We start from the raw sequence: 26,022 nt of genomic DNA on the forward strand, positions 1-26,022 counted from the left end.
ATGGCTTTGAACCACACGGCTCCGGCCCGGGATGAGCGCCTGCCGTACTACCTTCGGGAGGGGGATCCCTTTGCTTCCAAACTTTCCTGGGAAGCGGATTTAGTGGCTGGCTTTTACTTAATAATCATTGGTAAGTTTCCTCGCCTTTTCCGTGCAAAGGCTGCATCTAGAAAATTCATGGGCTGCTATGTTAATTTTGCACAAAGATTCCAACACTTAAGTGGATATTTTGAGATGGACAGCGGGGAGGAAGCAGGAAGAAGGGGTGGCATCACAGAGTTCATACGTATTTCATAGAAATGACTCTATTATCTTTATTATTAGGGATAAGTATTCCCTCGATAATCCAAAGAAGTTTTACAGCAAAATAATTTATCTTGAGACTATATTTCATTTTGGTTGCTTGGATAGTAGGCTAGTCTACCGAATGACAAAATTAATGATAATGAGCTCTTATTTAAATAGACTGTTTTTACTTTTTGAAAACTACTTTTGATATAAGGATAAGAGTATAGTCTCAGAAGGGACCTTAGAACTCATCTAGTTTAGCCTCTGCTTTTCACAATGGAGAGAACTCTGTCCCAATGCTGTAGACAGGATGGATTCACTGTGTTTGCTTCACCTAAAATCAAGTCCCACCGCGATAGCATCACTAAGTGATTTTGATGAGAGTTGAAAAAAATGTATGAATAATATATGGAAGTCAGTTCAGGGTCAAAAGTTTACATGCCTGATCCACAGCATGGTACATCTGCTTCCAGACTCTGGTATCCAATGTGGTGGCCACATGTGGCTCCTGAGTCCTTGAACTGTGACTTTTCCAAATTGAGATGGGCTGTAGTATAAATAGACACCAGATACTGAAAACATAGGACCAGAAAAAATCATGTAAAATAGCTCATTAATAATTTTAAACAATCGGCTACATGTCTAACCTATAACATTTGGGGCCTATTAGGTTAAGTAAAGATATTCTCAAAATTAATTTAGTAATATTTTTACTTTGTTTAATATGACGACCAGAAAAAATTTAAATACATATGTGGCTCACATTTCTGGTTTCCGTTATATTTCTATTGGACAGCACTAGTCTAGGTAATTAGATTCAAGCACAATACTTTTCTTACATTTAAAATCATTGTTTTAAATTTGGGTAACCAGTGTGCAGGTGGGTTATGTCTTTAGGTGTGTCTGCCTTTAATCTTTTCAGTTGTTGGGTCAAGCTTTCTCTCTCTCCTTCTCTCCCCCTCCTTCTCTCTCTCTCTTTCTCATCTACTTATTACTGGCTAAGACTTTCATTTAACCTCCTGAAATTAGCCAAACTCATTAGAAAAGTCTGGAGACCCCTCTCTGGTCAGTGCTTGAGGCAAAAGGAATCGATGAAATTGAATCAGAAGTTCCACTGCAAAGGGATTCCCTGGGTCTTTGGCTTTGTTATTAGTTATTATGGTACTGATTTAAATTCTGCTTCTTATCAATGGACCTCCATGTCCTTTCAAACACAAATATATATGGAGTGGCTATCCTTTGCCACTGTTTAAGTTGCTGGGAATACAGACGTGAACAAAATGGGCAAACTACTGTCCCCCCGAACAGGGACTACCTAGTAGTAAAATCCACATTGCATTTTTATTAAACATAAGTACGTTCAATGATCAGAGAAATAGACATCTTATAAATTGAATTTGTCGCAATCAATTGCAAGGAATGAATTACAAAGTAGCATCTGTAACCTGACAGATTTCTCCAGATGACACAAAATAGGGAGGACGATTCAGGGGTGGAAGGAAAATCTACAATCATATTCAAATGGGAGTGCTGGAGAGGCACCAGATAAAGGGGTCTGAAAAGAGTCCCGGAACGAAAGGGAGCCTCAGGTCACTCAGGGAGTCGGGGGGTGGAGCCAAATGTATGTTCCAGAGCCGTCGTTCGTTCAGGATGAGGCCAGGGTCAGCGGGTGGGGGCTGGACTCATCCTCGACCCAGTCTTGGGCTGGGTGCTGTGTCTGGTTCCCTCCCTCCTGGGGATGTGCCCAGATTCCTTTTAAGGAACCAGAGTGGAATGACATTCTTGGTGAGCTTTGTTAAATACTAGAAGTCTTAGGGGAAACTGGAAGATGAAAAGATAATGTGAGTTGGAATAGAGGAGAAATAAACTAGAGACCCATTTCCGTCCTCGACTCTTTTACTAGAAATATGTAGTTCATTAACGGTCTATAGACGAGATTTAAGTTTTTTGTATTCATAGAAAGAGTCAGGATTTGGGTCATCAAAAACTGTCCCCCTCACTTTAGCTTTTACCTTCTTAATCTTCTTTTCCTTTAACTCTCATTAAAAATAAGTCTGCATTCTCCTGATACCCCCCTACGGGAGATTGCCTGTGGGAATAATCAACATGCAGCTCGCAGAGAGTTGACTATTTTTTGATAAGCTTTGGGCACTGGGTGAAGCCTTATGAATCATTAGTAAAGATAATTTAAGAAAGGAAAAATAAGGAAATCAATACTCTCAAAAGAGAAGTAAAAAGACAAAGGATGTTTAAATGAGCTTTGTGTATCAAATGCATATGCATAATTACTGTTTTTTAAATCTTTTTGGACACGAAGTAGAAGGCATGTGTTTATAATTTTTCCAGCCATGTTTTCACATTTTAGTTTCCCAGTGTGCCTTGGTAGCTGGTTTCCTTTAATGTGACATGGGTTTCATTTTAGTTGGTTTAGAATCTCCACCACCTCTTCTACTTTTTTCCTCCTCTGTCTTCAGAAAGCTAAAGAGGTTTTAATAGACCACGAGGCAGCACTGACTCCTGCGATTCCGAATTTCCTAAGAGCACAATGCAGTTAGTGCCTGGTGGTTTCATACCATCAGCAGAAACACACATTTTATCCCCCTTGCCCCCCAAATGAATTGTGGTGGAGAAGTAGAAGTTAAGATAGAAAAATCTGGGTTTCTCCTGTTAATACTCTCCTTATTCCTTACTACTAAAGGCAGCTGTACCAGATTCTCATTTATACACAGCTACACTATGAAGCAAGAATTCCTGAAGAAATCTACTCTACATGTTAAGCTATGGAAGTAGGTGTATTCTTTTCTTAACTAAAGTCAGTAGGGATTGGGTCTTTTTGGATTTAAACTGGGTTTGGAAGAACTTTTGAACAGTATCATTGTAATGTCAAAGCCAGTCATTAACAAAAGGATATAAAAACGTGGGAACACATTTATATCATTGTTGGTAGGTTGGTGGGTCGACGGCCACTTTCTCTCCCTTTGCTGGGAGTGGGAGAGTCCATGTTATGAATTGTCACCCACTTCCCCTTCATACCGAGTCCAGTAGCAGTGGCAGATATCCAGCGTCCATGTCCTCGGGATGCAAAAAAAAGTCCTGGATGTGTGTCCAGGAGATGGCGCTGTTCTAGCAGGAGGTCATGCAGCCTAAATCTGGCCTCTGCTTCTCCCAAATGCTGGTCCCCCCCTCAGGAGTCCACAAGAAGAGTGAAAGCACCTCATTTGGTTTGGGTCACTTCGTCTTCAGGATTTATCGATAGCCAAGGGGTTAACCCTTCTCATCAGAGGGGAGGAGTTCTATAAAGCTAATGCTCTACAAATGGGAAATTAGTGGTTCTTTTCCTGGGTAAGTGCCGTTTGACAATCCCTGACTCCTATAAACCATCCCTCGCCTGTCACTCACAACTCATGCTTTTTATTTCATCTTCTTAACTTAGATTTTTATTTAGAATCCTCTCGCTACCCTCTAAATCTATGGTGTCCATTTTTTGAAATTGAGAAGTGTTTCATATCTGAGTGAGCTCTAAATCCTAGTTTTAACGATGGAAATTTCTATTTTTCCTTGTAGGGATTCTGTCCACATTTGGAAATGGGTATGTCCTTTATATGTCTTCGAGACGAAAAAAGAAGCTGAAACCTGCGGAAATAATGACTATCAATTTAGCAATCTGTGATCTGGGGATTTCAGGTAACGCAGCCATGCCATTTCTCCTTTGGGGGTTTGAATGGCCCCTTATAAAGTCCTCGCTGGCTCACAGATCACCCTACCCCCAGCTTCTTTTGCTCCTTCTTTCACAGATCATCTTTACAGTGTTTGTGGTAAGGCAGCAGAGTGTTGTTTGGCTAAAGAGATCATCCATTTAACATAGATGGAGTCCATTCCATGTGCCGGGCATGTTAGATGTTGAGGATACAATTTGAAATGATACATGAGACTTTGGATACCTCACAGTATAGTGGGCTAAATGATTCAGAAAACAGAAACTTACAGACAGGATTTAGATCACTGTTTTGAGCTCTGTTACATCCCTCACTCCCTTAGGGAAATCTGTTAAAATAAACATCAAGGGGGTAAGGTCTTAAGGATAAATGATGGGTCAGGAAGGTGAGCCAAGGAAGGGGGAAGGGTTGCCCTTGTAATGACATATTTAATCGTGGCTTAGGGACTGACTGCAAGTATAGGAAGCTTCTAGTTCAGTGGTTCTTGACCTTGGCTGCACAAAAAAGTCACTTGGGGAACTTAACAAAAACAAAACAAAAATAACTCACGGCTGGGTTTCATACCCAGAAACTTTGCTTTTATTTAGTTGAGAATGTTACCTGGGCATCAGGTTATTTAAAATTAGAATTTCCAGGTAAATTTATTGTGCGGCCAAAATTTTGAACCACTGGTTTATTTCTTGCTTCTTTGGCCTCTCTGGTAACCCAGCAAGGAGGAATTGGAATAAAATTTCTCTTTAACTGTAATTCATTTTTACAAATATGAACAATTTTGGGTCAGTCACTTCCCTTTACATTCATCTATAAAATTCCAGGGTTGCCTAGATACACTCAAATATGCCTCTGGATCCCCACTTTCTGCTACATAGCATATGGTTTTAAGTTACTAGAATTAGGGAAATTGAGTTTGAATAGCACACATCAACTCGTCTTTCCACTGGAAATCTTTTAGCAGGGTCTCATCCAAAGCATCCCTTCTAAAATGTTTCCCGGTATTTGTTTCTCTGTTCATAAGCGGATTTTTCTGCCACTGCCAATCTCTGAAAACAAGTCTTGGTGGTGTGTCTACTTACTGAGTCACTGTGTATTACACAGCAATGGCTGTGCTGCCCTCTCACTGAGTTTGGATGATCTTGGTTATTTGGGAAGACCTTACTCAGTATGGACAGACTGAAATATCATGACCTCTTTTGGAAAATACACATGCACATTAAGAGGAAAGTGACATATCCGGTCCCTTTCTGTGAAAATAGTCGCGATACGCCTCAGAGAATTTGCGAGGCTGCAAAGTGTCTGCCATTTTCGTTTTGGCCACGCGATGGCGGTGTCGCAACATTAATGATGGCTCTCCGGTCAGCTCACCATGCTGCCCTCTAGTGGTTCTCTCCCTGGTACTGAACGTAAAATGATTGAATGAAACCTGCCATTTCAGTCACGTCCGTCGCTTATAGCCGACTGATGCTTAAGGCTGAATTAGACTAGGCTTGAATAAAAATGTCCTTAATTGGTCAGATGCATTGAAAATGCTTTCAACCAAGTAAGTCTGCTGTAGAATTGCATAAACCACCTCATTACTCTGTATATATCTTTAGAGTAATTCACCAGAAAGCATTTTCTGCCATGGGTTAGTTTTCTCTGATCAACTCAGATCATTTTTTGCAACATCTGGCTTTCTCTTAAATACATTTTTTCCTTCCTATAAACCTTAAAAATTTTTATGTCTTTTAAATTTTTTTTCTTGATTCACTAATTCCATTATAAGCACCTTGAAGAAACACATCCTAGAGACCAGATGTATTTCATCTATACAGCTAATATTTGTTTAAATATCAATGGCTCTCAATCATGTATATGTATTAGAATCGCCTGGGGAGCTAAAAACAATATATTGTGATGGCGCAGCCAGATAAATGAAGTCAGATAAATTAAATCCAGATAAATTAAATCAGATTATCTGGGGGTTGGAGCTCTGGACACTGATATTTAAAATTAAGCAAAGCAAAGCAAAACAAAACAAAACTCCTCCAGTGATTTTAATGTGCAGCTGGGTTTGGAACCATTCTACCTAGCGGAGGAGGGAGAGACCTTTCCAAGAGGTTCATCAAAACCCTTTGGCATCCCGAAGGATCTAGATGACATCCCATAGGTCTATCAAAAGCTCCACTCCAGAAAGAAGCCTAAAATACCTTTTGCTGATGGATCCCAGGCACAACAGACACAAATTTCGCTCCATCGGAGTCACATTCAATTGTCTTTTTTGCTGTCTTTAGCACCCACCCAGCAGACACTCAATTCAAGCCCTGAGTTTGCTGCCTCCCCTGCCTAGAATATTTTCCCTCTAGATGTTTGCTCGAGTTCTCAGCCACTGATTTAGCATCTACCTAAACATCACATGTGCAGAGAGGTCTTCTCTGATCTCCTGATATAAAACAACCATTTCTGTCTATTTCCTTCTTCTGCTTCATTTTTCTTCCCGGAACTCATCATGACCCATCATTCTATCATATTGTATCTTATATTACAAACTATTTGTTTCTTTTGCCCCCTCTGTCTATTAAAAATGAATCTGTTAATCTTAATCTCCACTTTGTCCACTGGCACCTTGTTGCACAATGGGCACCAAATAGTTCATTTGTTAAACAAAAAAGTAATTCTTTTACACTGGGTTTCCTCACTGACAATGGGGTATAGACCCATTAGGACTGGGAAGCTCGGATATGAGGGTGCCCAGTCCAGCCAGTTAGAGTATGAGACCAGCTGCGTAGACCACTAGAGGCGATGTGCGTCTAACTTAGGAAAGCACCCAATAAATACGTGTTAATTGACTAACAGTGTACCAGGTACGGGGCACACCTGGGAGGGGTGGGGCAGGCTGGCACCTGCAGGCTGCCAATGTCAGTTACTTGGTTCTTCTAATGCATTAAGATTGGGGAACCCTCTTTTGATAGATGGATCAGATACAGATTTGATAGATGGATCAGATACAGATTTTGGAAAGCTTCCTCAGCCATTTCCTTCAAAGAGGGGGAAGATTGAATGCACAGCTGGATAAGGCGGGTGCAGGGCATGAATTAAAGTAGAAGATTACTTCCTAGAAAGTAAACAAACAAACAAACACAACGAACTGATGAAGCCTGAAGGAATAAATAGCTTAAATCCCAGAAATGTGGGTCTGGCTGTCAACACACTGGACCTAACATTTCCAAAAAGAGCTCTCTGTTGTCTGCATGGGATAAAACTCAACAGCGAGTTGAGGTAGGTGAGGTAAATTTTAACTGAAGGGAACTTCCCTTGACAAGTTGCCTGGCTCTCTAGTTGTAGGCAAACCGTTCACCATCATCTCTTGCTTCTGTCACCGCTGGGTGTTTGGCTGGATTGGCTGCCGCTGGTACGGATGGGCTGGATTTTTCTTCGGCTGTGGAAGTCTTATCACCATGACTGCTGTCAGCCTGGACCGGTACTTGAAAATCTGCTATTTATCATATGGTAAGTAGGAAGGTTTCTATTCCCTGAGAGTCAAATCTAGGTGGATTGTCAAAGCGGTACATGTTTTACCCAGAGGTAATAAGGATTATGAATATCCTCAGAGATCAGGAGTATTTCTACTTATAGCTTATCGTGTTCTAACCTATGTTTAAAGATTTGAACCTGTGTCAATGTAGGTTTCTTTAAATACTACTTTTATAGGAATGTCTGGTGTTTGGCTATGATGCTTTTAAAAGTATCATTTTTCTGTATAAAGTGTATAAACTTTTACCCTGTTACGCCATGCAAGCAAAAGAATGCATTTTATACATTGAAATGTTGTTGGGTCCAAGATGTTTAGCTGGTTCCCCAAGTAGTAAATATAATTATATGGAAAGAAGTTTCTGGTTCTCCTTTAGCACTCAGGATCCCTATGACTGCAGAGAAGAGGAATTCTCCTCCAGGTTAGAGAGCCGTGCCTGCAGGAAAGGACACGCATACAGAAATACCGCCAACAATCTTTTTGTGGTCTTGGTAGGTAGAAAGATGAGTAGCTAAGAGAACTGGTCAGGAGTGAGCCAGCAATAAACAAATTTTCAGAGGCTAAAGATTTTTCTTTAATGATAAGATGAGTCTACATGTGAAAAATAAACTTTTCGTACTTTGGCTTCTTGGGGCTCTGGAAATCTATTGAACCCCAAAGAGAAGGGTTTGGGCCCTTTAAATTTAATACTGAGAACCAGGTGCAACCAGGGAATAATATTGGTTCCCACCGAGCTGCTTTGTTTGTTAATCTCAATCAGCTTGATTGTTGTGACCAGGGGGACAGACTATGGCCTGGAGCCTGAAATGGGAAGGATCAAGTTGATGTGACACTCTCAATGGCGTGGAATTTCTCTTTATAATTTAAAAGTGTACGGTCCTAAATTTAAAAAAAAAACAAACATGCAGGGGGTCAGGGCAGGGGTAGGGTCATGGCCCAATGTCTGCACCATCCAGGCTCACCTTTAAAAAAAGTTTGCATCTCTTTTTCTAAACAGCTTAAATCTTGCAATCGAAATAGCTTGAATCAAAAATTCCAATAAAATACAAAAAAATACAGTTATAACTATTCTGGATGATTTCAGATTCAATATTTTTCTATCAACTTATTTTTGGTCATATCAAAATAGATTTTAAATATAGATTTTACAGACACAAAAACAAAAGTTCAATTTCCTGGGAATATTTGAGGCATACTAAACCTCGATGTCTCTGCTTTTTAAATATTCTCTTGACTTTAGGCTTTGGGTCAGTTAAAGAGATGAGGCTTCCCATTCCCAGAATCATTGCAGGGCATAATCCCTATGGGAACGACATATTTTTTTCCAGCTTCTTCTAAGGTTGATTCTCGATAGTCTAGCTTCATCATTTGATTTGTCGCACAATTAAACACTCCACGCAGTGTCTTGGAATGCTGGAATTAGAAGGTCGCTTGGGGACATGTAGACCTTTTTCCCATGTAATGTGATAAACTGTTTTAAGGCATCCCTGACAGACAGCCACTTGGCCTCTTCTTGAATAATTCCAGTGACCAGTGACGGGGAGCTTACTACTGCACAAGGCAGCCCATTCTCTGATTGGTCTGCTCTCGTTGTTACAATGTTATTCCTTATATTAAGACAAAACTGCCTCCCAGTAACCTCCACCCATTGGTCCTAGTTCTGACTGCTGGAGCATCACAGAACCAATCTACTTATCTACTCCCTCCTGTACTTGACAGCCTTTCACCATAACCGAATGTAAGTATAAAACACCTCACTAAGTAACCCTAACCATAAATGCTTCTAATGCCTATACACATTCCTATAAATATATATAATTATTTGTGCCAGTGTTTTCTCCATTATAATGGATAACTGAGAGCTGACAGATATTGTGCCTATGTAATTGTTACTCCTATCTGGTGGGTCCGTGAAATTTGCATTTTATGGTACCGTGTATTTGAAAAACTAGAGACAAAGGAAACAGATAATCTGTTTTATTTCTTGCTAGCGCCAAATAAGACAAACACAGGATGTAAATATTTGTGTTAGTGTAGTTCTTCATAGTTTGCAGAGGAGGCCTGGCATTGTTCATTTCACCCGTATCAAAATCTGTAAGCAGTATATCTTTATTTTCTCCATTTTACTGATAAGAACACTGACGTCTGGAAAGGTTACATGAAGAGGGTCAAATACTAGAAATGAGAAGGATTAGGCCCTTCTGATTTCCCAGACCTCACATGACACTAAACAGAGGCAGGCCTTGAGTCTGTGCTGAAGAAATCGTTCGGCTTTTATTAAGCATGTTTTGATATTTCTTCTCTGCTACCAAAAAGCAAGGCAGTGAGGAGTTAACTTCTCTGGCCCTTTGGGTTTCAGGCAATAACCGGTATGGAGGTAATTTCCCCTGCAGGCTGAAGCCCTAGATCAGGCCGACCTGTCTTAGGTGGTTGTAGTGAACTTTTGCAAATGATCGCCAGTGCTTTACAGCTTTCCTTAAATGACTGCACTGTTTCTGCCTCTTGGAATTCTCTTTCGGCGAATGGAAACTAGTGCTGAGACACAGAGCTCTTTTTTTTTTTTTTTTTGCTCTTTTACTGGAAATATTTTCACAGAATTTCTTTTGCAGAACGTGATACGATCTACCTAGATTCCCCACTTCTCTATCTATGGCTGTGTGAATGTGACTGTCGTATTAATAACATTGGAAGATTCAAAAATCTGCTCTCACCCAGTGGGGTCACCCATAACGTCACCCCACACAGTCATGACCCTGGCACCAACACCCACTCCACAAGCGCTTAGGTGAGAGGCACACGAGCTTTTAGGAAGAAGCGTATTTTAAAGATACAGGCAGTGTCTTATCATTCCTCCCGCAAAGGACTCTACCTTAGATAAACCCTTAACACATGCTTTTTTGGGGGCTCCATCTTTATATTCTACCAGCTGGCCTCTGGTAGAATACAAGTTGTCCCGGATAGCATCTCAAAGGTCATTCCGGATGATCTCCCCAAGATCTTCCACTGTCTTCAGCGTCCTCTCATCTTTTGTACTGCCACCTCTCCCCAGCTTTTGTCACTTCCCCCTCCCAAGGCTCCCAGATGCCTAGAGAAAACCTTCCCTGTGAAATCACTTCCAGTTTTATTCTCTTGGAAAAAGGGCCCAAGCTCTGGAACTCTCTTCCCTCCACCCTGCTCTCCCTCCGGCTTTGGTTACTGACCACTTCTCCCAGAATCCAATGGATTAACTCTTTGGATGTGGAATTTGACCTATCGAAGGGAGGTATCTGGGTGGAGGGTAGATTACATCCTGGTAATGCTCTTCTTCCACCTCCAGGGGTTTGGCTGAAAAGAAAGCACGCCTACATCTGCCTGGCCGTCATCTGGGCCTATGCTTCCTTTTGGACCACCATGCCCTTGGTAGGTCTGGGGGACTACGCACCTGAGCCCTTCGGAACCTCGTGCACCCTGGACTGGTGGTTGGCCCAGGCCTCAGTAGGGGGCCAGATTTTCATCCTGAACATCCTCTTCTTCTGCCTCTTGCTCCCGACGGCTGTGATCGTGTTCTCCTATGTGAAGATCATTGCTAAGGTTAAGTCTTCCTCCAAAGAAGTAGCTCATTTTGACAGTCGGATCCATAGCAGCCATGTGCTGGAAATGAAACTGACCAAGGTAACTGCAGTCATAATTTACAAACATGTTTTCTAACCAATTAAAACTTCTTAGGGCAAAGAGGATAGAGAATGTTGGAGACTGGGAGAACTTCGAATGTCCACTGTTTATATCCTTATGAACTTTGTTATTATTTATTTAAACCTTTGTAGTATCTCTTCCCTCTGTCTCTATCTCACTCTCATTTACACACACACACACACACACACACACACACACACACACACATCTAATATCTACCAAATTTATACAATGGATCTAGTGGGGGCTTTTTCTTTCTATTGAATAGGATATTATTGCTTCTTAAAATTATTTCACTAATAAGAATAATAACTTTTATGATTCATAGAATGCCTCACAATATTTACTGTCCTGTATGGACTTTGATGGGCACGATTAGGGGACATTCCTTATTAACAGAGTAAGAGCTTTTACCATGTCTGCTTTCCTATGGGAAACCCATCTTCACACAAGAGCGATTTCTGCAGCATTGAGTCCCTGGGCAAATGCTAGTCTCAGAGTTGGCAGCTCTTCAGATATTGTGGTGTAAGGAAAAGAGCAGACAGTTTGGAAACGGATGAGAGTTTGGATTCTATCACCGACACGTTCCAGGTTTGTGACCCAGAGAGAGATACTTAACTTCTTTGGATATCTACTTCCTCACTTAACGTAACAGGAATAGTAACATCTATCTCTCTGGGTTGGGGTGGGGATTCAATGAGATAAACATGTTATCCTGTCATCGGCTGCATGGATGATGTTAAAGAAATCATAATTCCTCATGTCTCTGCTAACTTTTAGGATTTCCGGTAAGGGCTAAGGCAGTGGTCTTTACACTTGCATCACGTTTCACCCTTATATCGAGGAGATATTTTTCAGCACATACTCTCAAGCTGTGTTTTTAATATTAGCACACCCTAGTTTCCATCTTATATCTGAAAGATAAAAATAAATGCAGATTGAAGTTCTAATCATTCTTCTGGTGTCCCAATCCATCATGTTGACTGATATCCACCTTCAAGTGTCCTCACAGCCTACCCTGGAGACCACTGGCCTTAGGGACCAGGAATAACACAGTTCCCTCCAGACCACAGGTGGCTACCTACTAAGTCAGGACTTTTGTCCTAGTAATAGTTTTCTCTCCCAATTTCAGATTTTTAGATGTTGTGCAAGGACCTCTTGGTTGCACAGTGAGAGCTAGAGGTTCCGGTTCCTTTACTCCCTAAACTCCACATTTGAGTAGAAGAAAGTTTGAGCGAAGTTTTCATCACTCTAAATCTATACTGATCACCTAAAAATAGAGCCGTTCTACCTAGACAAATATGCAGCATCAGGAATCATGATCTACTAGCTTACAATTGGCTGTTATGTAGGAGAAATATTTTCATAAATTCAGGATCATGAATTAAGTTCTTCATTTCTAGCTCTTCCTTTAGCTCCTGTCTGTGATGTAAAAAACAAACTAATGCCAATAAGTTAATCCAAGTTAAATGTGGATTCCATTTCATCCAAATCCTATCCTGTACCAAGTACTGTTCTAGGAACTAGGTGAATGCAACTGAGCTAAAAGTGTTCGTGTTCAATAGTTCGTGGAAGTATGCCCAGGGAACCACGTGATGTCTGTCACATGGGTATGTGATCTCAGTTGCAGTCCTGTGGTGTGGCCTGCCGTGGAGCTGCTGAGATGTCATATGATGTCCTCTCCTCTTCCCGTCCCCCAAGGTTACTGGCCTTGAGATGCTTGGCTGCTCTTAAGCAGTGAGTCTGAGTCCTCTTACCCATGAGGCCCTTCTCCCATTTCTCTGAGGCAATCACTCATCATCCTCTCTCCTGTTAGTTGAATTCCTCAACGCACGCCACTCACAGCCAGCTTTTACCAATACCCTAGCATCTGGTTCTTTGTGTATTCTTGAGCGTGGGCAGCTCATTAGTCAGAGCTTCTAAAGCTCATTATCATACATGGGGAAGCTCAGCATATACCATTTAATTGGATGCAAAGTTATTTTGTTTGTTTTTAATTTTTATTAAAAACTTTTTATTTTATATTGGGGTATAGTTGATTAACAATGTTGTGTTAGTTTCAGGTATAGAGCAAAGTGATTCAGTTATACATATGAATGTATCTATTCTTTTTCAAATTCTGTTCCCATTTAGATTATAGAGTTTTGAGCAGAGTCCCCTGTGCTATACAGTAAGTCCTTGTTGGGTATCTATTTTAAATATAGTAGTGTGTATATGTCAATCCCAAACGTGATGTGTTATCATTCTCCTTGCCCTGCACTGTGTAGACCAAATAGTCAGGCTCACCCAGACCAGATTAACTAAAGCGATGTTAAAGGAAAAGTGTAGGCGTATATGTGTATGATTTTATTTTATATATGTCTTCTAACATGTATTCTCATTATATTATATATGATATCTATATTATATGTTACATCTTAACTTCATTTGTGTATATAAAACCTATATTAAAATAACCTAAACATACAATGCTTCTAATTATTCACATTTGTGCAAACTATTTAAGTCAAAATTCAACCTACGTTGAAAAATAAACAGAACTTTCTATTGTGACACCTTCTGTTCTAGATTTAAACTACTTTCAATTACTAGTTAATTTTGATTTTTTTTTGTACTGAGTAAAAATAAGTAGAAAAACCTTCGCGGGCCTTTTCATAGTCTTAGAAGCCTTGTCCTCCATTCAACTACCTCTCAGGATTGGCACTTTGCTTGTTCATTTGATGCTTCTGATCTTCAGAATGTCCTGCTCTAAAAACTTATTAAAGGCCACCTCATTGGATTATGGGATCAAAATAATTCATTTCTTTGTGTACTCTATTTATTTCTAGGTAGCTTATTATCTGGGCCTGCACTTTGCCAGTCTGACCTCATCAACTTAAAAATTGATGTTCCAGCTATAAACCTTTCTGCACACTGTAATTTCCTTCTAGTTAATTAAAAAATGGTTTTGCTAGACTTTTATAGCAGGCTGAAATTTCACAGACTACAGAAATTGCAGAGGTGTGCAAAAGCAAAAAAAAACCCCTACAGAAACCAAAAAGAACAAAAAGGAAAAAAAAAACACGCTTTCTCTTTGTATTCCTATGACTCAGTATAATCTCATTTTTATGCCAGCATTTGACCTTGTAAAACAAACAACATTACACAATCAGGGTAAATTCAGTTGAATTGGGTTTTCCTCCTCTTCCTAGGCTCTGTGTAAATTTAGGGAGGTCTTTCTAACTCCATGGGACCAGTGGGTGGGGGCATCTGGTTTGGTTGTTGTCATTTATTGACCCTGGTATTGCTGAGATAGTTAAGGTTTCCTCTGGCCTCAGGCATCCATTGTCATGGGTCACTTTGCATCTTTCTTGTTTCAGCTGTAAGGCCTCTTTAGGCGCACTGGAAATTCCAGGTACTTCCCCATTCTTCTTTGGCAACCCATTGGGTGGATGTCAAGACCTTGGCTGGCACCCTGGGAAGTGAGGCGCAAGCTGTCCGCTTGTGCAAATGCATTGAGAGTCTTGCTCCCCCAACCCCTTCCCTGGCCCCCTGTGCTCGGTTCAGTGGACGCACTGTGGGTTCTTGTATACACGTACATCCCTTTAACTTGTCCACACTGTACACTTAATGCTTCTAGTCTTGCACATCTCTGGCTGCAGATACTCAAAAATCATATTTGTCACACTGGAAACCCTCTGTTTCAACTATTTCCTCCCTTGTAAGTTTCGAATTTCTATTTTGAAACTCAGAAGCTGAGAAACGAATGTTTTACTTCCTCGGCATTTCTGCTTGTGAAAACCTTCATACCAATGCAGTGGATACTCTGGCTGCTGCTATGATGAGGGGGGAGGTGGAGTCACAGGAAGGAAATACCAGAAGTTTAAATTAATTTTTCTGTATATTACTGTGCTGTGCATATTGGTACTTCATATTTATTCATTCAGCACACACAGCTCACCTACAATGTCCCAGGCCTATAGTAATATCCAGATCCTGTGGACACCTGGGTTTCTCTTAATTTTTCTTATTTCTACCAGGAAACCTTCCCAATCGCTCCTGCTTTGCTGAAGTCCCTCTGCTATGGGCCACCAGAGTACCTGGCATATCCACTTTTCTAAATGACACAACAGTGAGAGGCCCGCGTACCGAAAAAAAAAAAAAAAAAGTTTCATTGCCGCTTTTACATTTGCCTTGTAGAACTTGTCACGATTTTTAGTTAATTTACAATTACCTACTTACTTCCATGATTATTTGTTCCATGTCTGTCTTTACCACTAGTCAATAAGGCCCACAGGGGTAACAACCCTATCTTTCTGTTCACTTTGTGTCCCCAGAACCCAATCCAATGCCTCAAACATATACAGGTATATTTGTTGAAGGAAAGAATTTCAAACTATGGGTCAGTGCCAGTTTTGACACTTGCCCGCTGAGAAATCTCACAAAGCTGACATTTGTTATTTGTTTTGGCTGACAGTGGCTGAAACCCTTTCCGGGTCTGAAATTTCCATGTGGAGAAATTGTCAACATTTTATGTCTTGCTGGGGAGCAGCAGGGGGGAAACAATGTTTCTGTGCAAAGATGGCTTCTTGACTTAAAAGATATGCAAAGACAAGTTATTGATTTTCCAAGATTCCCTTGTGGCTAGCTAGAGTGCAGCTATGACCCAAGGCTCCAGCTATGGTAGCCTGTCTCAGAAACTAGTGACACCTGGTGAAGGGCAGGGAGATTGCTCGCAAGGACACGGCTACAGCAGCAGGAGTTTGTGTATCAGAACCAGTTCAGGTCATAGTTTTGGGTATCATTTCTGTCTGCTTGGCCCCAATTCTCAGTTGAGCATTCCCAGTGATGCTCTGTCCTAACCAGTGCATTCCTTTTCTGTCTCACTCAGCTAAAGTCCATTTGTGTTGCTTACAACTCAAAACACAGATGCATAGAGGGACATGACCTAATTTGCAGCCTCTCCTTCCAATCACAGCTCTCGCTTGTTTATGGAGTAGTGGTATTTTAAGATTTGAGAAAATTGCAACTGGGAAGTACAGAATTCTCCTCTTTCTTCCACTCCTTTTAAAAAAGTTTTTTTAATTTATTTTTTTTGGCTGCGTTGGGTCTTCGTTGCGGTGCGCGGGCTTCTCATTGCGGTGGCTTCTCTCGTTGTGGAGCACGGGCTCTAGGTGCGTGGGCTTCAGTAGTTGTGGCACTCGGGCTCAGTAGTTGCGGCTTGTGGACTCTAAAGTGCAGGCTCAGTGGTTGTGGCGCACGGGCTTAGTTGCTCCTTGGCATATGGGATCTTCCCCGACCAGGGCTCACACCTGTGTCCCCTGCATTGGCAGGCAGGTTCTTAACCACTGCTCCACCAGGGAGGTCCTTACTCCTTTTTAAAAAAAATATAAATTAATATTTCCTAGTTGGATCACAAAGCTCTCAGGAATTTTTTTCATCAGTGTATGAAGGTGGGTCTGAGACAGTTGGCCTTCGTTGTCATTCTGCTGATAAAATAGAAGGAAGGAGGAAACTCAAACTAGATGTGTTTGGAGTTGTAGCATTACTTAATTTCTTAAAGGTGGTGTGAAAGCGAAATATCGCTACCCCTGTTTCTATACAGATGAGGAAACAGAGGGCCGAGGAAGGTAGGTCAGTTGTCCGGCTCCCCACCTTCCTCCTTGTCATTGGTAGCACCACACAATGACAGGCTGCCCACACGTGGAGGGTCGTGGTCTTACAATTGGCATTTATCATTGCATTGCCATCCTTCATTACCGTTTTCCCCTCTAGTTGGGAACAAATCCATATACTTGCTGGCTAGAGCCAAGAGAGAAAACCAAATATGATCCTGCCTTTGTTCCTGCCAACTGTACGCTCTCTGTAGGCAGGCGGGACCCTCTGCTGCCCTGTCTCTCAATGCACAGATGTGGTGATCTCTCTCCTTGTGACCTTATCTCATCCCTGAAATATCTTTGTCCTCAGTAGTCTAGCTGGTTCTGGAGTGTGATTCAGCCTTGTCATTGGTGGGGAATTTGCTCCATCTCTTTGGCTCTGATTTTAAGCCTTCACTTCCACATCCAGTCCTCTCCTCATCTATTTCATTATCCAAGGTAGCAGGCAGCTTCAAATGTTGGCTGAAGTCTTACCTATATCTGGGCAAAGGAGCCTGGTGGAAGGAATTGAAGGGGCAGATCTTAGAGAGAGATTCTGTCTCCCTTCCCGTGGTCAGTGGAACTGAACCAAGATTGGAATCCAAACCTGAATATCTCCATGTCAGACTTCCCCACTATTCCACGCTGCCTCCACACACACATGAGATAGGACTTCCCTTTTTGGAAAACTTCTCTGCTGTAATGGTTCAGATGTATTGGGCCCAGAGGCAGTGCCTTAGAGAACTTCTTCATCCCTATTCTATTCTTGCTTTAATTGGTTAATTCACTGGGATTAATCCATTGTGGGCAGTATTGCTTACGCGACACTCGATGCCAGCTTGAACCGTGTAGCTGGAACATACCAGTATTTCCTGGCCCTCTGCAGCAAGATATTTTAAAAATCAACAGGGTTGCAGATGTGTGATTCTTTTGTAGAAGCTAAACACGTATTCTGTGAATTTCCTCCCACAAAAACTGCCTAGTTTAAGAATTTGAAGTTTTACTCCTTTTCCAGTGAACCAAAAGGCAGTGATAAAAATGAAGCAATTAAAAAAATAAACAACTTAGAAGAAATCGATGGGTACAGGTGCCTGTATTAGAATTGGTTTTAAGGATGTCTGGGAGAGAAAGTTTGGAAAATAGAAATGAGGACACACTTAGAAATATGGAAAGAGAAAGACAGAGTGATGGGAAGGCTAAACGTGCTCCCACTTGAGTAGAAAGTTCTGGGAAAACTGAATGTCACACGAAAGTTTTGCAAAGTTTTGTAGTCTCCCTTAAGAATAGCTTTAATATTTCAAAGTTTAATATTTTGTGGAGTTTATTTAACACGAGAAGCTTGTAGAAAATGACTGTGCCTCATATTCACTTTGTATTCACTTCAAAAACATACGTAACATTACGCAGTACTTTGAGATCTAAGCTTTTATCCCTCTTTCTGCTTTAAACTTGATTTCTAGTCATTCAATTTGAAGTATTTAGCTTTATTCTAATCTCAGAAAGACCACTCGGATTCCTTTGCTATGTATTTAAAAACCTTGGTGTATTTTAATTCTCTTCTGTCCTTTTAGAAAGAATAACAAAATGCAAATGTTTTCAGTCCTTACTGTTCCCATTATACACTCCCATAAAAAGAGAAAATATGTAAAACACAGAAAATATTATGGACCAAGTGCTAATCTATTTTTTGTTAATGACTTTGGCAGAAACACAGAAAACAGCTTTTGAGATACTGTGAAATCATCTTATGACTCACCAAAGGGGAAAGGATGGAGCTATGTTAAGTTCCCAGACATCTGCTAGAGCAAACTTTATTTATATCGTTATTGTTTATTTGAGGATTTAGAAAAAAAAAAACAAAAACAAACGACCCTGACTGTGAGCTTTGAGGCATCCACTCCATTTACAAACAAAAGTCACACAGACCAAACCACATGCTGTTTCTCCTGGGTAAGCTTCTGCAGAAAGATGGAAAGGCAAGTAAGCAGGAGAGCTGCATGTGTGCGTCAGGCCTTCTCTATAACTGCTGAGCACGGGTGAGAATTTTAGCTCAGGACCCTAACTCGGGACTTCAGGACATGCAGGAGATCTGGGCTCACTTGATTCACCTCTTTGGGATTTAGATTCTCTATTTGCAAAATGGAGCAAAATGGTTACTGTTGAGGTTTTTCTCTGCTAAAGTTAATATTTAAAGATGATCCTTGAACTTGTTGGGTAGAACTTTAGAATCTGAGACTTTCAGATAGATTTCTCATGCTTCCTTCTTGACACAGCCCACACACATGGGGTTCCCAGGGCAAGCACGCCCTACTGACAGGCTGTTCCACAGATCAAGTAGACTGAGGGGTACGGACCATTTCCTGCATGCAATAGCTCTGCTCCCACAAAAGCATATTGAAATGCACATGCACACAAATGACTTGATTATGGGAAAAACTCTTCCAATTGAATTTCAGAAACAATAAAGTATGTGCAAATATTGTTGCTTTAACTACTATTAATAAAATATCTGATGTCTCATTCCTCATCCTTGACCCTCCAGCTTGATGTTGCTGACCTGGGTGCTGGGAGCTGTTATTTTACATTTTACTTCTTAAGTTAGGGGATGGGGGCTGTGAAAGGAAGTGGTTCCTGGCCTCAGATAGCGCCAGCCTCTCCCCGTCCCAGGCCTTTAGGTAACTCAAAAGGAAGGCTGACTTTTCCTAAAACTGCCTTATAAAATCCCAAGGTGGGTCTGATTATGATTGTTCTAGTCACGTGTCCATCCCTGCTCCTAGGATTGTAGCCAGGGGCATGCAGTCCTCTGGTCAGAATTGGCTCCTGTGATTCCTGAGATGCCAACTCCATAAAAGAGTATACAGGGCAGAAGGATTGCTGGCAATGCTAAGGCCGAAGGTATACTGGGAAGAGGAAAATAAATACAAACAGACAACACCAGATCTTCATCACACAGTGGGTAAATGTGAATACAGTTTCATTATTTATCTTACTGAAAGAATAATCTAGTAGATAATGGTATTAAGGATGTTTTGAAGTTAGTTCACGCTCTCTCAACCAGGGCTTAAAAGAGCTCGCATTACCGAAAGCTTGGACTTCCTTTGCAAATCTCAGTACTCTAATTAAGACCCCTCTTGTCTCCTGTTCATACAGTCGCCTAAACAAACCTGCTCAGAATGGAAAGTCTAGGTGCGCCGGCCTTGGGTCTACTTTGTTCATTCTTTTATCCTCAACACAAACACGTAGGAGATGCTCAATCATGCTTGCTGGTTGAATGAATAAACAACGACTTTTCTGCCTCCGATTTTTCCCAGCTGCATTTTATTTTACAGGTTAATCTTCCTAAACGTGGCTCTCATATGTCTCCTGCTCAAAATCCTGCTCGTGCATTCAGGCGTATGGAATTAATGGCAAGCTCAGTAATATGTTATACAGAACCCTGAATACGTGGATGTTATCTTTCTTTCCAGGCTCCCTTGGTTGCTTTCTCATACTCAAAGTGAATTGCTTACTAGTTCCTATACAAACCTCACACATACCTGTCTTTACCTTTGCTTGTGCTGGTCTCACTTGCCTTTATTTCCATTTGCCAGTGTGTAGGTTATAGGCCACATTCCTCATGAGACTGTTCTGACTTTGCTCCACAGCATGGAATTTTGTCTTCCTCGGAGCTGGCACTTAAACCATATTCAGCTTTGTCACGTAGTTGTTTGTGCTCTAGAGGGATACAACCCAGGCACGAAGGTGTGCGGGTGTCTCCAGAGCACTTACACAGTGTCTCACGCAAAGCACTTGCTAAAAAAAGATTTGTTGAATTCAAGTGGGATAATCTACAGGGTCAGACTACATTATTTTTTTTAAAATAAATTTATTTATTTATTTTTGGCTGCGTTGGGTCTTTGTTGCTGCGCGCGGGCTTTCTCTAGTTGTGGCGAGCGGGGGCTACTCTTCGTTGCGGTGTGCGGGCTTCTCACTGCAGTGGCTTCTCTTGTTGCGGAGCACGGACTCTAGGCGCGCAGGCTCAATGGTTGTGGCACGCGGGCTCAGTGGTTGTGGCACGCGGGCTCAGTAGTTGTGGTGCGCAGGTTTAGTTGCTCCGCGGCTTGTGGGATCTTCCCGGACCAGGGCTCAAACCCGTGTCCCCTGCCTTGGCAGGCAGATTCTTAACCACTGTGCCACCAGGGAAGTCCCAGACTACATTCTTAAAGAGACTGCATGGCAGATGGTGAGAAACTAGTCAGGGTGCTTTAAACCCTATCTCTAACTATTCTTTGGTCTGAAAGTTAGGAGGCTTCTAAAGGTAAATATAATTTGGTGAGAGAGAAAAGCACTTTCTGGAAAAGTCTCGTTTTATACGACTGTGTCACTTTGGTTCAAGCTTGATGACCCTCTTTGGCTTTTGTAGCTGGTGAATTTCCACCATCTGAGCCTCAAACTTGAGAAAAACTTGAGCCAAAGGAAATTACATTTCATAGAAATCTCTGAAGCAGCTTCCTATTAGAATTTCAAACAAAGGCAGAGTTTCTAAGTTTCCTGAGACAAATGAGGGTGATTTAAAATTTCATCAAGGTGTACATATTCTCCATGTAGTTTTTAAGTGAATGTGGGTTGAGAAGTCTGGAAATTTCAGGCTCACAGATGTCCTTTTAGCATGATTTTCCCGCTCCATGTAGGCACAATCTGACACCTTTTATAGGGTTAAACTTCGGGTCTTTGGGTACATTCAAATTCTGGAGTGGAGAATGGACAAGATGCGGTGAATGGGATAAGAATTGTCATAACTTTTTCTGGCTGAACGTCTCAGAGATCCATATGAAATGATTCCTACTGGCAAGATAAATGAAAACATGATAGACAGACTTTCTTGCGTGTTAAGTAGGCTGCCTGCTCCTCCCCCCACACCCATGGTTTCCACCAAGTGCCTCGATTTTGTTCTCTGTCGCTTTCCCTTACCAGGTAGCGATGTTGATTTGTGCTGGCTTCCTGATCGCCTGGATTCCTTACGCAGTGGTCTCCGTGTGGTCAGCTTTCGGAAGGCCAGACTCCATCCCCATACAGCTCTCTGTGGTGCCAACCCTCCTGGCAAAATCGGCAGCTGTGTACAACCCCATCATTTACCAGGTCATCGATTACAAATTTGCCTGTTGCCAAACTGGTGGTTTGAAAGCCACCAAGAAGAAATCTTTGGAAGACTTCAGGTAAAATTTCTGAAGCTGCAAATGAATGATACCCTCTTTGTTTCAAAATCCAGTGGGGTTCAAGCCACTGGGAATGCTGCCTTCCTAGGGTTAGAGCTCACCACTTAGGATTAGTGCTAGGAGGACTTTACTTTCTGTTCACCAGAATTCCTGTAATCAAGTAATCAGATATAAGGGAGTTGGACAACAGGAGTAGAGGGTGGGAAGAGTGATTCTGCTTTTTATTGTAGAGCAGCCGAGACACGGAGCCATGCCCATTTGAGCACCCACCCTGTATCGCTCTTCCTTATGTGGAACCAAATCCACTTCACTCCAAGAGTTGAGTTACTGTGCCACATGGCATTGATCCAAAATCAAGTTTTCACAACAGAAAAGATTCTCTTGTTTGGGACATTTCTACCATTAGCTGAGATATAGGATTTGGTCAGGCAAAGGAAGGGGAGAAGGGGAGATGACGTTTTTACTCTCTGCCAGTTTCTTTATTTTCACAGCAAGACCCAGATTATCCCTTCTCTTTGTCAGATGAGGAAATGGAGATTCAAGCAAGGTGAAGGTCTGTTGGGTTTCAAAACTCAAGCACGTTGACCCGTAACTATATCTACTTGCTTTAAACTGATATTCATTCAAGTTCAAGCACATTCTAAAAGATCTGCATTTTTAATGTTAGCACTTATTAACATTTTATGCTAGGACTACTGTGTTGTTTTTAATTATCCCATTTTCTGAAAAGATCCCTGTCGTAGGATAATAAAAAATTAAACAGAATAAAAAGATCTACATTTTTAGACTTCCTTCCCCCACATTTTGTGATTTTGATGTCCTGTTTTACACCTTCTGCTACACAATGAACAAGTGAGTTTGGGGACCCAGCGCCATTTTTCCTAAAGACCCGAAAGGCTCCGGGCGAGTCAACAGTGGAGGGTGATTGGTCGTGTTCTGTATCCACTCAGGGACCGTCTTAGTAGAATGTGGAACAAGCACCAAATTCCTGGTCTGAGGTGAGGGGTATTGAACAGCCCCTTAATTCTTACTCACTTGAAGTCTAGATATTTTTTCAATGCTATTTTCCTTGAGTAAGTAGGGAACAGAGGAAAAAGTAGAACTAACCGTGAGAAGATGTGGGGGTTTTTTAAAAACATCTTTATCGGAGTATAATTGCTTTACAATGGTGTGTTAGTTTCTGCTTTACAACAAAGTGAATCAGTTATATGTATACATATATCCCCATATCTCTTCCCTCTTGCGTCACCCTCCCTCCCACCCTCCCTATCCCACCCCTCTAGGTGGTCACAAAGCACCGAGCTGATCTCCCTGTGCTATGCAGCTGCTTCCCACTAGCTATCTATTTTACATTTGGTAGTGTATATAAATCCATGCCACTCCGAAGTGAGAGAAGATGTGGGTTTTGACCTTGTTCTTTCACCGTGCTTGGGCAAGTGACAAATCTTTTGACCCTGAGTTTCCTCAGCATGTTGGTACAGCAGCAAAAAAAAAAGATAAAACAGGCACAAAACAAAAGGTAGCGCTATCGCTGTTGCTGTGGTCCAGGGGAAGAAACACACAACTTGGAGGTAGGAGACCAGAGTTTAAGGTCGATTTTGCTATTTACAGCAGCTCTATATCTTTGGGAAAATGAACCACTCAGCGCCTAGGATTGGGATGAGGTGAGGGCAAAGCCCATCTTCCAAGTTGTAATAATTACACAAAATGTCCAGGTGAAAAGGGCTAGGTGACAACTGTTAGTGTTCTTTTTCCACATCGTTTGTGGTTATTACCATCTCTGTTGAATTGCCTAGTTAAATTCAAATGCTAAAATGCATCTATTTTGGACATAATAACACTTTGCCCTTATCAGCTATTAATACTCTATTATGAATGCAGGTAGGGAGAACACTTGTAACGGAACAGCTGCGGGAGAAAATGGTGAGGTGCGCTTTTTCATCTGAAGGAGATGGGAATTTGACAGGGATGACTGAAGGCAAATTTCACTCACCTCATAATTTTGCTTCAGACTGACTCTGTGTTCTGTGTATTTGCTCACAAGTGTGAGTAGCACATCAATATTCAACACTCCACAATAAAAAGAGAAAAAAAAATAGGTGGAAGAAAATGACTTAGGGCCACAAAGCTTTGGAAAACTCAGCCAGGCAAGGGATAATTCGGTTCACCTGCTCCAATTAGCCATTTATATGGAATAGAGCACTTTCTTTGCCTAAGGAAAGCAAGGGCTGCTTCCTTACTCCAGAGTTTCAGCTTTGGGTGGAAAAAGCAGGCAGTGGTGATGAAGCAGGGTGGAGGCCTTGGATTCTAGAGGTTAAAGCATCTCCAGGGAAGAAATGTTGAAAAGGTGTGATGAGTTGCAGATTCTAGAAGGATCTATTTTGGGGGAGAGCCAGAAGGCTGAGCAGTGGCCACCAGAGTTTTCTTTTTAGCTTTCCAAAGAAGACAGACAAACAAGAAGGACCGTATTTATCTTTGTTGCTATCAAAAAGCTAAGAAAATCGGTAATGTGGAGGTCCATAGAGTGAGGTGTAGTCATAGGAAGCCAGTCCAGAGTGGTTTATGTACTACCAGAACAATTCAGTTGAATTAAACTGGATTCATTTTATCCTCGGTCTTTCATTTTCTGAGCTCTGAAATGCATTACTCATAATGGGAGACTCTCTTGGGAAATAGTTTGAATTCAAATAAAAAAGCTAATGTGTTGAATATGAGATCTTTGAAATAAATTTTGAGTAATTTTAACGGTTCATTAAAAGTTAACTCATTTTTCCCCCCTTGAATTGATTCCCCTGAGATTTTGGTAGAAGCTGATGAACTGAAGGAAAAAAATGTGGCCAAGAGCCCTTTTTGAAGTTTTATTATTCACTACGCTCTAGTATCCAGAAGTAGTCTCCCCTATTTTGTAAACAGTGTTTCTGCACCCTGGCTGTGTATTAGGGACACGCAGGGAAACTTGAAAAAATACTGCTCTCTGGACCCCATCTGCAGAAATTTGGATTGAATTGGTCTGGATTAGGCCTGAGCATCAGTTGTTTGGTTGGCTATCTCTCCCAGATGATTCACATACACAGCCATGGTTGAAAGCCAGTGAACCAGAGTCTGGGAAAGGAAGACATTGACATTGCAGCACGTGGAGTCATAGGCCTTTTACCCCACCTACCTAGAGACCAATGAGGCCACCCGTCACCAGTGACAGGTGACCCAGACTTCAGATGCAAGGCCAATCTTAGGTGGAATAGAAATGTTCAGAAGAGCTGGTGGTGCATAGTGGAGGCCTGAGGCATTCCAGAGTCCTAGTATTTTAGTAAAGATGAAGAACAAAGCCCCAGACTCTGGCATCGCTTGTAATCAAGCCTCCTCTGACCACGTTAGTTGGATGAGTCACAGGGCCCAACTGAGTGGTAGGTTGGTTGGTGTGCAGAGAATTTTGTCCTAGAGGACAGGAAACTCACTAGGGCACGGGAAGTGCGCGCTAAACCGGTGGCTTGTTTTTGGAAAGCTCTGCCCAAGGAATTTCTTGACTTTGAATATTCCAAATTGAATTATTATTTTCCATCTCTTTCTAATTCAAGTTTTGTGCATATAATCTTCATGGCACTCACGTTTGACATGCTATACATATATATCTTTGTAAATATCTCTGTGTGTGTATGTACATATATAGTGTATTATATATATATTAAATTGCATTTTTCTTCTCCTGTATCCAGGCTGCACGCCGTAGCCACAGTCAGGAAGTCTTCTGCTGTGCTGGAAATCCATCAAGAGGTATGAAGTTGGACACGGCATTACTCATGGACACAATTGTTCACTTATTTGCTTCTTCACTGCTGTAAACGTTTGATTGTGACCACACTTTTATCCTGATATTATATTTTTATATTTTGTACCCTCTCCCTCTTTTTCTTTAGGCCAAGATTTGCTAGGAAATTCCAGTGGCCAGATGGAAACTAGATGATAGGTTACTACTTCAAGGAATATTACTAGAATGAGCCTCCCTGGAATTTTTTTAAATTGTTATTTTA

The 26,022-nt window shown here is 41.4% G+C and overlaps 1 protein-coding gene across 1 annotated transcript; it reads left to right on the plus strand.

Annotated features, from left to right (window-relative positions):
- OPN5 (opsin 5) lies at positions 1–25,771 on the plus strand. Its single transcript, XM_059076560.1, has 6 exons — positions 1–130; positions 3,853–3,972; positions 7,320–7,490; positions 10,829–11,163; positions 21,753–21,994; positions 25,708–25,771. Exons 1-6 carry the CDS (start codon positions 1–3, stop codon positions 25,769–25,771), a joined length of 1,062 nt encoding a protein of 353 aa, XP_058932543.1.
- The last annotated feature ends 251 nt before the right edge of the window (positions 25,772–26,022 follow it).

The sequence above is a fragment of the Kogia breviceps genome, chromosome 10 (genome assembly GCF_026419965.1).
Source record: "Kogia breviceps isolate mKogBre1 chromosome 10, mKogBre1 haplotype 1, whole genome shotgun sequence".
Lineage (NCBI taxonomy): Eukaryota > Metazoa > Chordata > Mammalia > Artiodactyla > Physeteridae > Kogia > Kogia breviceps.

Excerpts from the sequence above, each read along its gene's own strand:
- OPN5 (XM_059076560.1), top strand. The coding sequence starts at position 1 with ATGGCTTTGAACCACACGGCTCCGGCCCGGGATGAGCGCCTGCCGTAC. Across the intron at positions 11,164-21,752 it reads TGGAAATGAAACTGACCAAG|GTAGCGATGTTGATTTGTGC; the intron begins GTAACTGCAGTC and ends TTCCCTTACCAG. Across the intron at positions 21,995-25,707 it reads AAATCTTTGGAAGACTTCAG|GCTGCACGCCGTAGCCACAG; the intron begins GTAAAATTTCTG and ends TCCTGTATCCAG.